This window comes from Colletotrichum jinshuiense, chromosome 5 (genome assembly GCF_051148585.1).
Source record: "Colletotrichum jinshuiense chromosome 5, complete sequence".
NCBI classification, from domain to species: domain Eukaryota; kingdom Fungi; phylum Ascomycota; class Sordariomycetes; order Glomerellales; family Glomerellaceae; genus Colletotrichum; species Colletotrichum jinshuiense.
Genome location: NC_139312.1, coordinates 4,869,625 through 4,883,486, shown reverse-complemented (window position 1 = coordinate 4,883,486; position 13,862 = coordinate 4,869,625). Strand labels below are relative to the sequence as shown.

Here is a 13,862-nt window from a genome sequence, read left to right as displayed (position 1 = left end):
TTATGCAAGTGTATGATGGTAATAAAACTCTTACAATAGACAAGTGTGAACACAGACACTATAATGAAGAAAATAGCGCTGACTTACTATTCTCCTCCTGCGGGATGTCCTATCACGTCCTTGAGAACAGACTACTTTGTCTTCTTGTTTTGTTCTCTTTCCCATTTCTCACCCAGCTGCTTCACGTCCTCGTTGTTCGCTATGATGGCCTCTCTAGCACCGGGCCAAGTCTTCCGGCCCCTCCCAGTCTCAAATAACCGGAGCAAGGGCGGCGAATTGACACCGTCCGTTAGTAGATTGTAGAACTTCCTGTCTTTCCACCAAAGCTTCCATGCATCAATGCTGAAGCACATCAGTCGATCAGTTACCCCGGTTCCGGCAATCTTGTTGAGCCAAGTAAACGTATCACTGCCGAACATCCGGGCACCCATGTGCGGCACCGGCCCGCGTCCGAGAGTCTTGACAACAGTGTCGTAGTGGGCATCGATGTCTCGTGCCATCTCCTTCTGGTCGGGGATCGGCGCGTCACCGGACCAGAGACTGCTCAGAGCCATTGTTGCAAGGTCATAGATTACAAATGGCGGTCCCATGATTAGGAAATGCCCCAGGACGGCGAGGGAATCAGGGTACTGTTCAGAAATGAACCCGCGATAAAGACGAGGGAAGGTGTCGTGAGGGTCCTTAAACTTAGCCGCATTGATGCGCTCGTAATTGTCAGGAGCTTTTTTGGGATCGGTGGGATTACCAGCGCCCGTGATGAGTGAGAAGTCGTAGTGATAACCGGAACAGACAACAATGGCATCGATGTCCTCGAGCACTGTGTCGTCAGTCAGAGTGACGGACTTGGGTCCTGAAATTTCTTTGACTCCCGTAACGGCCTTCACTGAACCATCTCGAAGGTTCTCCGCCAAATCGTTGGAGAACGTGGGGATGCGATGTTCGACTCCGTCCAATTTGCGAGGGGACATGAAGGACGGGTGCTTGTCAAGCCAGGGAAAAGCCTTCCTACGAGCGCTGACCATGGCTTTCGAGAACAGCATTGCGCAGCCCTTGGGCCACCAATCGCCAATGGTTCGGATGATTGTCATAGCTCGCAGAGACATGGCATGGTCGAAGGCCTTTCCATTCATCATGCGAGGCAACTATTTCAAGTGGTGGTTAGATTCTGGCGAAAATGAGAATCCAGGAATGCGAAATGGAACTTACCAAGTAGTACTGGCCGCGGTGACTAAGATAAATCGACTTCGCGTTGGCCTTCTTCAGAAACGACTGCGTATCAACGCCCGTGGCCCCGACGCCCATTATGAGAACATTCTTGCCCTCGTAGCGATTGGGCTCCTTGAAATCCCGTGAATGCACGACCTCTCCTTCGAAACTTTCGATTCCCTTGATCTTAACGTCAACAGGCACATTGAGAATGCCGGTCGCGATGACTATGCGATCAAATGTTTGCTGTTCTTCGGCTGCATTCTCGACATCTGACTTGGTGTCGCGAGTGTAGATCATCCACTTATTGGCAACGTCATCGCGTTCGATCTTAGTGACCTTCTTGGAGAACTGCACGTGTCGCTTGAGATCAAAGCTTTCGGCATAGGCCTCGAGATATCGTTCGACATCCTTCGCAGGTGGATGAATGGGGACATCTGAATAACAGGGATGTCAGTACGTAAGGTGGGGGCAAAACATTTGTGTGGGACGCATTGGTGTTCACCCTTTGGGAATGGAAAATCCGTGTAATGACACTGGTAGCATTGTCAGCAGGGTATTGACCACACATCAAGTGAACGGTGGAAAGAATTACTCACCGTTTGCTTAGAGGTGTTGAACGATGTCCAAGGCAGCGCAGTGGTCTGTCCCTTTCTGGGGCTGAGATGCCAGTTTCCGCCGATGAAGTCGTTTTGCTCGATCGCGGTGACTTTTAGACCCTGCTCCTTGAGGTTTTTCATCGCAACCAAGCCAATCATGCCAGTGCCGATTACAGCGACATTGTTGCCAAGGGTGACATGTGACCCGGTCGAGGCCATGTTGCTGGACAATGCTGGGAGAGTTGGAGTACTTCAAATTAGTAACAGACTATTCGTTCGGGGAGTTATACGAATTACTTTGAATGGCAAGAACGAGTACATATACGTAAACACCGGCAGGGTCTATTGATGACCCAGGTTCCCTGTACGGTGGGCTTAGCGCCTTTTATCCAAGAGCTCTTCAAGCTTATCTGACACCTTTCCCCCATAACGGTACAAACTAGTTACCTAAATAGGATAGCTGTCGGACATAGGACTCGGAGACATTTCTTACCAACAACTATCGGAGACTTCTTGGTCGCCTGTCATTTGTGGTTGCGGATCCTACAGGAAGCCATCTCAAGCCATCCAGGCGGATGTCCCCCGCACGTTAGGCAGCCCCTATTGATCCGAAATGCTAGCCAGCGCCATCCATGCCACATAGATAGAGATAGCGCTGCAGAAATGTAAGCCCTTGCGAATGAAACAGGTTTTAACCCAATTGGATTCGGCAGTGATGAACACCACTTTCGCAAAAGGGTCTTTTGTAGGCGCTTACGCAATCCCATAAACAGCCCAAGGATCTGACTTGAAGAGTGCCTTACTTATTGTGGTTTAGACTAGAAACGATTGGATCGGCCAATCCAGAATGGTTTCCTGACATGGCGAATAGACTTTGTGGAGTTGCGGACCGGAGGTTGGTACGAATATCCTTTTTCACCACCAGACACTTGACCACTCACCACCAGCACATACGTTTACATTTTCAGCTTTTGCAACTCTTCTGGCCAGATCTTTCGAACGGGATATCTCAATAGTAGCATGTTTGCAAGCAGAAACTGGGAATCTCCGCCAGCAAAACTCCGCTGCGGACTTTGCCTGCCTCGCGCTTTGTTTCCTTGTGCGTCATGTACGTTCAACTGCGATGATACAGTTCCTGGGTCAAAGTCTCAAAAATCAAATTCGTGAAATTTCGTGGTAGCATGTGTTGATTTACACGTTTCAAAACACGCCCTTCCGTAGAAGCTGCTGTCGAACCTCTCACGCCTATTCGTGCCAAGCATCCGTCGCTCAGCCGGGATAGTGCGTGTCCAGGCGAGTGAACCCTGTCAGCGGCCCGGCCGGAGCGGGTCTGCGGGGTTCGCACTTGATCTTGTCAACGGCGACGACGTTCCGGGTGTAGAGAACGTCGCCGAGCGCTTTGGGGAGGTACCCGACACCGTCTCAGCCCTGTCCCGGATTGCCACGCGGGGTAGCACTTCCCACTCGCAGTGATGCATGCGTATGCAAGCGGCGGCATGCGGGAGACAGTGCGTATCTTGGGGGTCCCGTGACCCGGTTGCGGCAAGACGGGCGTTCAAGCGATTTTCCGCTGAGGTGGCGAGGTCGGCTCTGCGGCGCGCCCTGGGCCGAGGGTGCCCGGGTAAGTGTTGTAGAAGGCGTAGGCCTACACCAGGCGCAGGGGTTTCAGATTGACCAGTAGGTCGGCCCCATCATTCAAGCGACATCGCCTCGTCAAGCCACTTTCTTGACTGTCCGTCCTGTGCCGGTTGGGGGACACTGTCGTTAGCTTGAGGTCAACCTAAATTCCGAAGAAAACTTCAGACGAAGTATTAGCACTGCTGTTGATTTCTAAAACGTGAGCAACTATTTCAGAATCACCAGCAACCCATTATTCATATCAAAATCTTCCAGCAAGTTCTCTGCTGCGTTTCCGTTCCCGAGGGGAAATTCGAGTTTCTTACCATTATTTTGACAATTCAGGGTGTCGTGGGAAGCGCGTCAAAGTTTGTTCGTGAGTTTACCCTAAGATTGGTCGTGGTTCTGAATATAGAGGTACTGATTTTATGACTTTCAGCCAGCACATGGCTAATTCCACCTAGCTGATAGAGAATGGGGATTGAATCCCAGGTGATACTAACATTTTCTTCGCAACATCATTAATACTCAAACAGCAATCTATTGGTGCAATGGACAAGTGCGCTGTTTTTAACAGCGTTCCCAAGAGCAACAATTCGGCCGATCTTCCTTTCGTCGGCAGCCATGTCGTTATCCTCGTTGTTTCTATTGAGCAGATCCGAGAGGACCGGAAGGAAGACATCTACGCAACTTCTGGTGTTTGGAATATGGAGGAGACGAGTCCACACATAATTGCAAGATCAAAAGAACGCCGACCACATCTGAAGTTCCGTGATGTACAGAGAAATGAGTAATATATTCGTGCGTTCAGCTTAATCGAGCATCGTCTTGAACGCACGTCTAGTGGTGTCTTACGGAAGAATAGGTATAAGGTCTGCAATGCAAGGGGCTATGGTTATCAGGCAGCAGCGGAAGCTTGAGACACTAGGATCGGGGTGGGGCTGTGTCAGCTTCTGGATCCAGCTTCGGGGTCCCAAGAAGAAAGTTTCAAATGCCAGAGCGAGGTGTTGAACTCGAGAGTCGAAACGCGTGACGTGGGCCCAATGCTCAGCGAGTATCTCGCCTAAATCCTGCAAAGACACTGCGCTGTGGTATGATTTTGATTGGCTCGTTCGAGAATTAATCCCCTTCTAGGCCTTGAAATCATAGGGAGACTTTGGCGCGTTTCCGGCGTACGTAACCGCCCGTTTGGGGCCGGGGGTTGATGACACGCGCATGCCCAACGGTAAGCTGACTGCATGCAGCCTGCCAAGTGAGTCTTGCAAGATCACCAAGCCGGAGGCCAATGATTGCCCGCGGAATACGCTGCCACAATACTAGTGGGTTCACCCTTCATTGGTCCAGAGTCCTTGCCCGAAGATGAGATTGGCGGTCCTCATTGATGCGATAGCTGATAAAAGGGACGGCATCCCGTCGGTGAGCGCCAAAGTCCCGTCTGGTCCCAGTTTGAGGAAATCCCCATGCATCTCGAAGATGAAGGACTCCACACTCGTAATCGGCTTCGTTGCCGCCCTGTTGGCTGTCTTCGTCGTGGACAAGATTATCCAGGCGAGAAAGGATGCCCGCCGCTTCCCTTTGCCGCCCGGCCCCAGAGGTCTGCCCATCGTTGCAAACATGTTTGACCTTCCCAAGAGAGACACATTTGCAGCCCCTCAGTATGCAAAATTCAAAGACAAATATGGTGAGCGCCAGCACGGCAACATAAAGCAATGCTAGCCTCGGCTAACCATTATCGCTGCTCGAAAAGGTCCCATCACCGCCCTTAAAGTCATCGGAAAGCCCTTCATTGTGGTCAACGATTCTCAGGTCGCACTAGATATTTTGGAGAAGAAGTCGGCCGAGTTTTCATCAAGACCCAGCTTGACATTTATCGGGGAATTGTGCGTCGCCTTAATGAACGAGATCTCCCTCTGTTCGCCCCCTCTCGGTATTTTATCTCATCTAACAGAATGTCAGGGTCGGTTGGTCTAAAGCGACAGGCGGCATACCATACAACCACACCTTTCGCCTTCACCGGAAAGTCTTTGCTCGTATAATAGGGACACAGACGTCAGCATCGAAATTCGACCTGCTCCAGGAGGCTGAGGTCGGCCACTTTCTGCTGCACGTCCTTGACAGTCCGGGAAATCTTAAAGAGCATATTCACAAGTAAATCAGCTTTGTGGCGTCAGTCATAACCTCGACACGATTGCTAACCCATGCTTGATTTTCAGAGAGGCTGGTACTGTGGCGCTAAAGATTGCATATGGTTACAATGCCGACCAGTTCAACAAGGACCCCCTGCTCAGTAAAATGAACAAGGTCATGGACGACTTTGCTCGGTCAGCCGTTCTCGGTCGTTACTTGGTGGACTTTTTCCCTATAAGTAAGCTATACCTACCGTCGTATGATGTATGTAGGTGGAGTTGTGGACTGGAAATCTAACGACTGAAAGTTAAACACCTTCCTGACTGGTTCCCTGGAACTGAATGGAAGAGGCTTGCCAAGGAATACAGAGCCGATTTTCACGATGCGGTTGAGAGACCCTATAGATTCGTTGAGGCTCAACTGGCCGAAGGCAGGGACAACGTTTCATACCTCGCCAAGGCGATGACAACCAGCGAAGATACTCCCGAGGACATACACAACAACATGTGGACTGCAGGATCGATTTTTAGCGGCGGTGCTGATACGGTAAGCCGAGATCCAGCAAGATTCAACATCCTCGAGAAGACCTTGGAAGAGAAAGAAATGAGTATGAGCTAACCAACTCCAGTCCGTGGCATCAGTCAACGCCTTCTTCCTCGCCATGGCCAAGTATCCCGAGGCGCAAAAGCGGGCCCAGGAAGAAATCGATCGTGTGATTGGCAGTGACCGATTGCCTACAATCAGCGACCGTGACAACTTGCCCTACATTGATGCCCTCATCAAGGAAGTGCTACGCTGGCATGTGATTGCCCCGATGGGTCTTCTTCACATGAGCTCGGAGGAGGCCACCTACTTGAACTACCGAATTCCCAAAGGCAGTCTTGTGCTCTGCAATATCTGGTGAGTATCATTACTGAGACACATGGTCTTGGATTTGTTTTAACCCGCGTGGACTTTCCATTAACGGTTCATAGGTGGTTCATGAACAACCCAGAGGTCTACAAGGAACCTTCCCAGTTTCAGCCCGAACGTTTCCTGGAAGTCGAAGGCCGCGAGCCGGAGCCTGATCCTCGCAGATATGTGTTTGGTTTCGGTCGCCGTATCTGCCCTGGCCGGATTCTGGCCGAAAACTCGCTCTACCTCAACTTCGCCCAGTCGTTGGCTGTTTTCAACATTGGAAAACCGGTTGCCAATGGTGAAGAGTTCGAGCCAGAGTTTAGACCACTACCTGGGGCGATCAGCCATGTGGCTCCCTATGAGGTGACGATCAAGCCTAGATCGCCCCACCACGAACAGTTGATCCGGTCGATCGAGCAGAGGTTTCCGTGGCAAGAGTCGGATGCGAAGGGCTTGGAGGCTGTATAAGCCACTTAAGGATAAAGCTGTATCTGGAGACATACCTACCCTAATTCATCTCATCCCTTCACTCTGAATGGCAGCAGCCGGATGCCTGAGACGCGGGCCGGAGAAGGGCACCGGGAGGACCGGTGACCCACAGGGGGGGCGGTCCTAAGGAATAGTTAGTCCAGTGCGGGCATAATCGAGCTAGTACGGGTGCAGTGGAGATAGTTGAAGGCAGATTCGAATGACAGTGACACCTAATACCTACGTGCTAATCGTTGTCCTTTTCAGTCGGGGCTAAGAACTCTGACACCTGATACCTTGTCCTGCATTTCACTCTTCTACTCCAGGTGATAATGTATTCAATGAATGCAATTCATAAGAAGAGCTTCATAAAAATAAAAAAAACATCTTTATTAACACCTCCTTCCTATTCGTCAAAGCGGATAAGGCAGATGTTACGCTCACCAAACGTCTCTAGAGACTGATGCCATGGTTCGATAAGCTCGCAGTGGTCGTTTTGTTCTCATCTATTTCTCTGGGGGTTGAAAGAATCACGGCTGCGCTGAAGTGATAAAGTGAGGGCTGATCTGGCTCGTAGTGTTCATTTGTCGTGCTGCTACGCTCCAATCTCACGCTTGTCATAATGCGAATTTTGGTTCGGCTGAAGCCCTTGCTATCATCATTTCCATCGCCATTCAGCAACATGGATTTATCTATGAAAAGAATGGGTACTCAACTGATTCCAAGTTTAGAGTTGTTGGTTCTATAGCCGCTGAGTCTACGATTTTGGTTTCAATCTGTTGATGCCTCCCTAACCAACCAACGCCAAGTCAATTCCCACACAATCAACACTTCCTTCAAGCTAGCAGGATTCCATTTGTTTTGTGTCAAGAATTTCAACCGCTGATAATGCAGTCAAACGGTTGCGTTAGACTCTACATGATTGGCCATATTATTGAATCGCCATGGCGTGATACAATCCCAGGGTTATTGGAGATATACGAAAACTATTCTCCGCCATGAAATATCCCACCAAGAGCACTTTAATATATTCAAGTCTGTACTGACCCCAATTTACTGCCAATGCGGTACGTGTAATACTTTTTATACTCCGGTGACCACACCCAGTCGCTCCAATTACTAGACGGGTTTTTTGATCGTTCCATGAATTTTTGTGATTCGTCCATGTCCGGCTAGCCGCAAAGTGCTTCCTTCTATATTGTCATTTATCTCATCATGCAACCGAAGCATTGGGCTAGTATCGGAAGATAGTAGGATAATGGTATCGGTTCGATTAGGGGGTTGGTTGCAGGCTGTTCGTGCTATCCAATAAATCCGGGCTCTAGACCGATTTAAAACTTCTTACAATCATGAGTTATAAAAGTTATCTCGAGTCGTTAATAGAGTCAAAACATGTTGTAAATGAATTCCATTACTCCACCCCGCCTTTAGTAAAAAATGACGTTAGTTGGCACTCAATAGGATAGGGGCAATATGGAAAGGAAGAGCACGATCCATGCCATGCTGCGGTACTCTCCCAATTCTATCTTATTTATCCCTAGCTATTGCAGGTGTTGCGAGCCCCGCAGCTGTTCTCGGCGCATGCATTCTTCTTCCCGTCTGATTAAACGGGTGGACAGACGTGGCGAGGCGATCACCGAGTAACATTTCGCTGGTGACGCCGTCACCGTTCTGAGTATTGATCTGGTCCTTGCAGGCGTTACTTTACGCAAGGTGACTGCTGCCTACCTGCCTACCTGCCTACGTCCGTCCTAGGGAACTTTTGTGCCTGCGTCTCTTGGCGCTCCACCAACACCCCATCAGCTACTGCTGTGGATCACGACCAACACTGACTTAACAGCTACACCTTGTCAACACTAGCACCAACGCCTTCACTCGTCCAGGGTGGCTGCACCTCTCACATGCCACGGCGCTAGGTATATCCAGATTTGTAAAAGTAGACGCTGCGCTCGTTTCCCTCACGCTTGTCACCAGTCTAGCCCTCATTAATTGACTTGACGCACAACGCTATCACCATCATGTCGCGGAATCTATCGCCAGCAAGCAGGGTGCGCTTCCGCAGGCAGGTCTCCCTCGACATACTGCACCAGAAGACCGATGGCGTCGACCTTGTGGCCCTGGCTTTAGAGAACCCGTTCGAGGTACTGGATAGCGGCGTCAGGCGCAACGCTCTCCTCGGCCGCTCACACTTCCTGGGCGACGAGATGCAAACGGTGAAGAGGGTGACCGACAACCTGTGCCACACAATCAGTGGCCTCATGAACTATGGCTGTCAGCCTGGCGGTCCGAAGACGCTGCCCACCGTCGACTGCTGGAAGCTCATCGTGTGCGACGGCCGCCATGTCGAGGACGCAGCCGACCTCGACCGCCAGTACCGTGCCCAGCTGCAGGCTGAGGAGCAGCAGACGCCCTTAGAGCGTGCCAGGGAGACCGTCCGCACTGAGACGGAACGCACCGCCCGTAGGAATGCCAAGCTTATGATTCCCGCCCTCGAAAAGCTGTCCCCCGAAAAGTACGCCATGATGCTGGAGCGCGGAACTCTCTACACCGTCTGGGAAAAGGTTTCGCCTAAGCCGCCCGCCTGGATCACCGATATCACCGAGGACGGCTACAACTGGGGCTTCGTCTTCTACAGGTCCGCCCAAGTCATGCAGCGCGTCGGCGACCGCTGGGACGACGCCCTCGAGCGCCTCGAGGGTCTCGACGAACTCTTCTACCCAGCGAACATCACCGACCAGCCCATTATCGCTACGGCCGGTCCTAGCTCTATCCATAGCGCGGGTGAGAACTTCGTGCAATACTGGTCTCCCGTCTGGGTTGAGGACGCAACCTTTGCAGACGGTGACCTGCGTAGTACCCGAGAGTGAGTTTATCTCGAGCTACATGTTATCGTCTTACTTACTTATATTTACAGGCACTTCAAGGACTACCGACAGACACTAGACGAAATGGAAGGCATTCTTGACAATACCCTGATTGTTATTGACTCGGACTGCGTCCACCCTGACATCCTGACTGTTGAAGAGCTTAACGAGCTGCCGCAGTTGGTCTTTTGGGTCTGGGCCTGCGACCCTGGCTGGGAGCCGCCTGCCGGTCGCGACGCCGACGACGATGGGTATCAAGGCTGCCTTAAAGTGCCCTTTACATGCCTGCAGGCGTGGTTCTACGCCGCGAGGCTCAAAGAGGTCGATATGAAAGCCATGTGGAAGAAGGCGCAGAGCCACCCGCAGCAGCTGTGGGTGTGCAACTCGAGGCCGCAGCAAGAGTGGAAGCACGAGCCGTATATCTGAAGTATATGATTAATATCCTGAGTTATATTTCATCGTGCCGAGAAGCATGATAGGTTCAGCCAGACTATACTGAACCGGCCAGCAGCAGCAACAGCCGACCGCAGCAGCGGCCGTGGTAGCGGGACCCGGGGATCCAACCTCCGGGCTGCCAACAGCAATATCTTCACCACTGCTAATGCTGCCAACCTACCTGCTTTCTCTTACACGCACACAAGAATACAGTAATAATTGTTCCTTTTTGATTTACGTTGATTTACCACCTGTACGGGTATCCTGTGATACCAACAGTGACGTTACTACTGTTGGATTACGTGCCCAGAATACGGGCACGCGGTCAGCAGCAGCCGCCGGCCGCAGCAGCGGAGCCCGGAGATTACGTCTCCGGCCTGCCAACAGCTACATCTACACTTCCGCTGCTACTGCTGCCAACCTTCTACTTTATCTTCTACATACCGATTTACAGCTTCCGAATATACCATATTGATATTCGGCGAGCTCCAGCCCATACGGGCAGTCCTGTTGTATACAATAGATACCCTGTGATTCCAACAACTACCTAAATTATCATTCCTCTTCTTTTTTAGAGATTCTTGCTACTCCTACTATTAGTATGAAGTTATGTAAGCCTTAGCTACTTGTATTATAAAGTTTAGTGTTAGCACTTTTGTTTTATCCCTAATATAGTCATAGGCTAGATAAAGCATACTGTTAGCAGCGGTAATACTACGGCTGGTGTGCTGCCTACTACTCGATATAACCTAAGTCTTGCATTATAGAGTTATATTGAGCGATCTAAAGTTCTAGGTGATTATATTATATACGATCGACTTTGTTACGGCAGCACCGCTCAGTCTGGGAGCCGACTAGTTGGCGGCCATAGCTGCTAGACCCCACAAGGCATCCAGGCCTAGCAAGCAGCTGTACCCCGAGCACGAGGGGTTGCTGGCAAAGGACTTGAGGGCGGCATTTATACGGTCCATATTATCCTTTGGGGTGGTGGTGACGTCGGCGTCGCAGCAGTAGGCTGCGGCGCCGCCCTTGGGGCACCGATCACCGCCCTTGTCGACGGTGACCTTGATCATGCCTCTCGGGCAGCCCGAGTTGCAGCGCAAGTTGCTCCTCATGCCCTCGATGGGACTGTTACTAAAACCGTCGTACCAACCGCAGTTCTTCCAGCGGGTGTTGCTCGTGTCGGTGGTGCTCGGGCAACAGTAGGGCCTGGGCCCGCGGGATGTCTTGTCTTTGCACGTCTGCGCGCCGCTGCCGTCCCAGCTGCTCACGAGCATGTTGCGGCGGCCGTTGTCCCAGGCGCACTGGTCGAGGCGCGGCTCGTTGAGCGCACACGACGGCTCCTTGCCGTACCACTGGCAGAGGGACCAAATCTTCATCGAGTCGAGCTCGCCGCGGCCGAAAAAGCCTGATCTGGGCTTCTTTGTGCAGCAGGCGACCTGGCTCTTACCGTTGTTGCAGGCCGTCTTGAGCGAGGCGATCTCGTACGCATTGAGCGGGCACTGGGGATTACACTTGCCGTTGTTGTGATGGTACCAACCGCAGGTGGTCGGCCGGTCGCCGGGCGGGCAGCAGAAGGTGCGCGTCGTGTCGCCGGGGCATTGCGTCGGGTCGGTCATAAGCTCGCCGACGCGCGTCTTGTAAGGGTCGTCGCGCGTGATGATGGTCCAGCCCGACGGACATGACTGGCCGCAGTTGGACCAGGTGCACGAGTCGTGACGGACGAGGTGGGATGGGCCCTCGCCCGTGGTCTGCGAGAGATCATCGGTCCACGAGATGACGGCGTCTGACCTGTAGCCGGTGACGTTCTGCAGCTGGCGCGAGAAGAGGCCCGACGAGGTATCCTGGCTGACGGCCCAGACCATGACGCCACCGATGCAGTGGGCGCGGGCCCAATCGACCTTGAGCTTCCAAGTGTCCCCGTCGTCGTAGGTGAGCCACTCGCGGTCCAAGGTAAGGATCTTGACCATTGCGAGGTTGTCGAGAGTGACACTCGCGCGGCGGTACGCAGCCTTTTGCAGAACGTCGGGGTTGGAGAGAACACCGACGGCGCGGCTGCAGTGGCCATTGAGCCCTCCCGAGTCGAAGAGGCAGCCGGGACTCATGCAATCGGTACTCGAGACGGTAAAGGTGCGTGAATAGAAGGCGAGGCCAAGATTGATCTGGTGTGCCTGGATGTTGTTGCGCCAGAGCAGGTCCATGGCGTCGGCAATCTCGGTCATGTTGGTGTGCGAGTTGAGTTGGTTACCGAGCCAGGTCTCGGGCGTGTTCCAGACGCCGTGCTGGTCGTATGTCTTGACATTGAAGAAATCGACCGTTTTTGCAATCTCCTTGATATTAAAGTGCTGTAGGTACCAGTAGGTCGCGGGGATGGCAATGCTCAGGCCGTTGCGGTTGCCGTTCTGCGTCAGGGCGCTCTTGATATTGCGCAAGAACCTAGGCAGATTGCCAAAGTCCTCGCTGCGGCCCCCACGGTCCTTGGCGCCAGGGTATTCCCAGTGAATGTCGACGCCATCAAGGTCGTACGTGTTGATAAAAGATACGAGGGACTTGATGAAAGTGCGCGAATTTGCGTCGGAACGGGCAATGTCGGAGAAGGTTGTCGCTGTCGGGCCCGGGTCATTGAAAGCCCTGCCGCCGATGGCGATGAAGACCTTGAGGTTCGGGTCCGTCTTCTTCTTGCGGACGAGACGGCGGAGAAACTTCGGGTCGGTGGCGGCAGCGGGGGCGATGCGGAAGGTCTTAGGGTCGATGGTCGCGAAGGCATAGTTGAGGTGCGTGTAGACGCCGTTAGGAATGCTTTCGGGGTTGTAGAGGTTGCAGGCGCGGGTCTTGGCCCAACCCTCGAAATACCCGACGACGCGCTTCATGGGCTGGCTGTCCACGGCGCAAGACGGCCGGGCAACCTTTTTGGTGCCGCAGTATTCCTCAGTGATGCCGCAGTAGCCCCGTTTCGAGCAGCAGACGTTCAGGGGGCACTTTGCGACCTCGGCATACGTGCCGTAGCCTCCGGGATCGCAGTATGTCTTGGCGTTGCAGTTGTCGACGCAGTTCTCTTTGCTGCAGACTGTGTGGTGCCCGTGGTGTCAGCTGGATACCGACTGAGGGGTTTGCTAACAAGCACTCACAATCGGGCCCAAAGCCGCAGAGGCCAAACTTGGAACAGCACTCGCCGTTCTTGCATGGATTCTTGGCATCGCAGCCGAGCTTGAAGTCGCAGGTGCTCAGGCATCCAGAGCCGCAGTGCTCCTCGGAGGTGCCGCAGAAGCCATGCTGTGAGCAGCAGCCGGTCGCGCAAAGCTTGGTCTTGCTGCAATTCTGGGCGTGGACGAGGACGAGATGCAGCAGGACGATGCACAGAGCAATGGCTGAGAGGCGGCGGAGATGCATTGTCATGGAGGGAGCGTAAGCATCGACGATGGAAATCTTTCTGGCAGAGACAGTGACGAAAGGAGGCCGGGGTTGTATTGGTGAATGAGTGGGGTTTGCGCAACCAGTAACAGAAAGAGAGTCAGAAAGTGGTGAGCCAGCGCCGTGCCCGACGACTGACGAAGACGTCGATAAGGTCGAGAGGTCGGTGGAACGGGAGAGGAGAGCATAAGGCGTACACAGCGGGAAGACGAGCATGGAAAAGGCCGACCTCGTAGAT

General features: G+C 52.7%; 4 protein-coding genes across 4 annotated transcripts; 2 read left to right on the top strand and 2 right to left on the bottom strand.

Moving 5' to 3' along the window:
* Positions 1–131: 131 nt before the first annotated feature.
* EsH8_V_001163 (flavin-containing monooxygenase) lies at positions 132–2,024 on the bottom strand (the record flags this gene model as incomplete). Its single annotated transcript, XM_083273679.1, has 3 exons — positions 132–1,142; positions 1,207–1,643; positions 1,802–2,024. 3 exons carry the CDS (start codon positions 2,022–2,024, stop codon positions 132–134), a joined length of 1,671 nt encoding a protein of 556 aa, XP_083126394.1.
* A 2,871-nt stretch (positions 2,025–4,895) lies between these two features.
* EsH8_V_001162 (cytochrome P450) lies at positions 4,896–6,914 on the top strand (the record flags this gene model as incomplete). The annotated part of the gene is made up of 7 exons (XM_083273678.1): positions 4,896–5,103; positions 5,170–5,302; positions 5,379–5,570; positions 5,636–5,787; positions 5,857–6,095; positions 6,178–6,449; positions 6,524–6,914. 7 exons carry the CDS (start codon positions 4,896–4,898, stop codon positions 6,912–6,914), a joined length of 1,587 nt encoding a protein of 528 aa, XP_083126393.1.
* Positions 6,915–8,932: 2,018 nt separating this feature from the next.
* On the top strand, positions 8,933–10,204 carry EsH8_V_001161 (uncharacterized protein; the record flags this gene model as incomplete). Its single annotated transcript, XM_083273677.1, has 2 exons — positions 8,933–9,777; positions 9,829–10,204. 2 exons carry the CDS (start codon positions 8,933–8,935, stop codon positions 10,202–10,204), a joined length of 1,221 nt encoding a protein of 406 aa, XP_083126392.1.
* Positions 10,205–11,067: 863 nt separating this feature from the next.
* Positions 11,068–13,603, bottom strand: EsH8_V_001160 (uncharacterized protein; the record flags this gene model as incomplete). The annotated part of the gene is made up of 2 exons (XM_083273676.1): positions 11,068–13,280; positions 13,342–13,603. The coding sequence occupies 2 exons, from the start codon at positions 13,601–13,603 to the stop codon at positions 11,068–11,070; spliced, it is 2,475 nt and encodes an 824-aa protein (XP_083126391.1).
* Between the last annotated feature and the right edge of the window lie 259 nt (positions 13,604–13,862).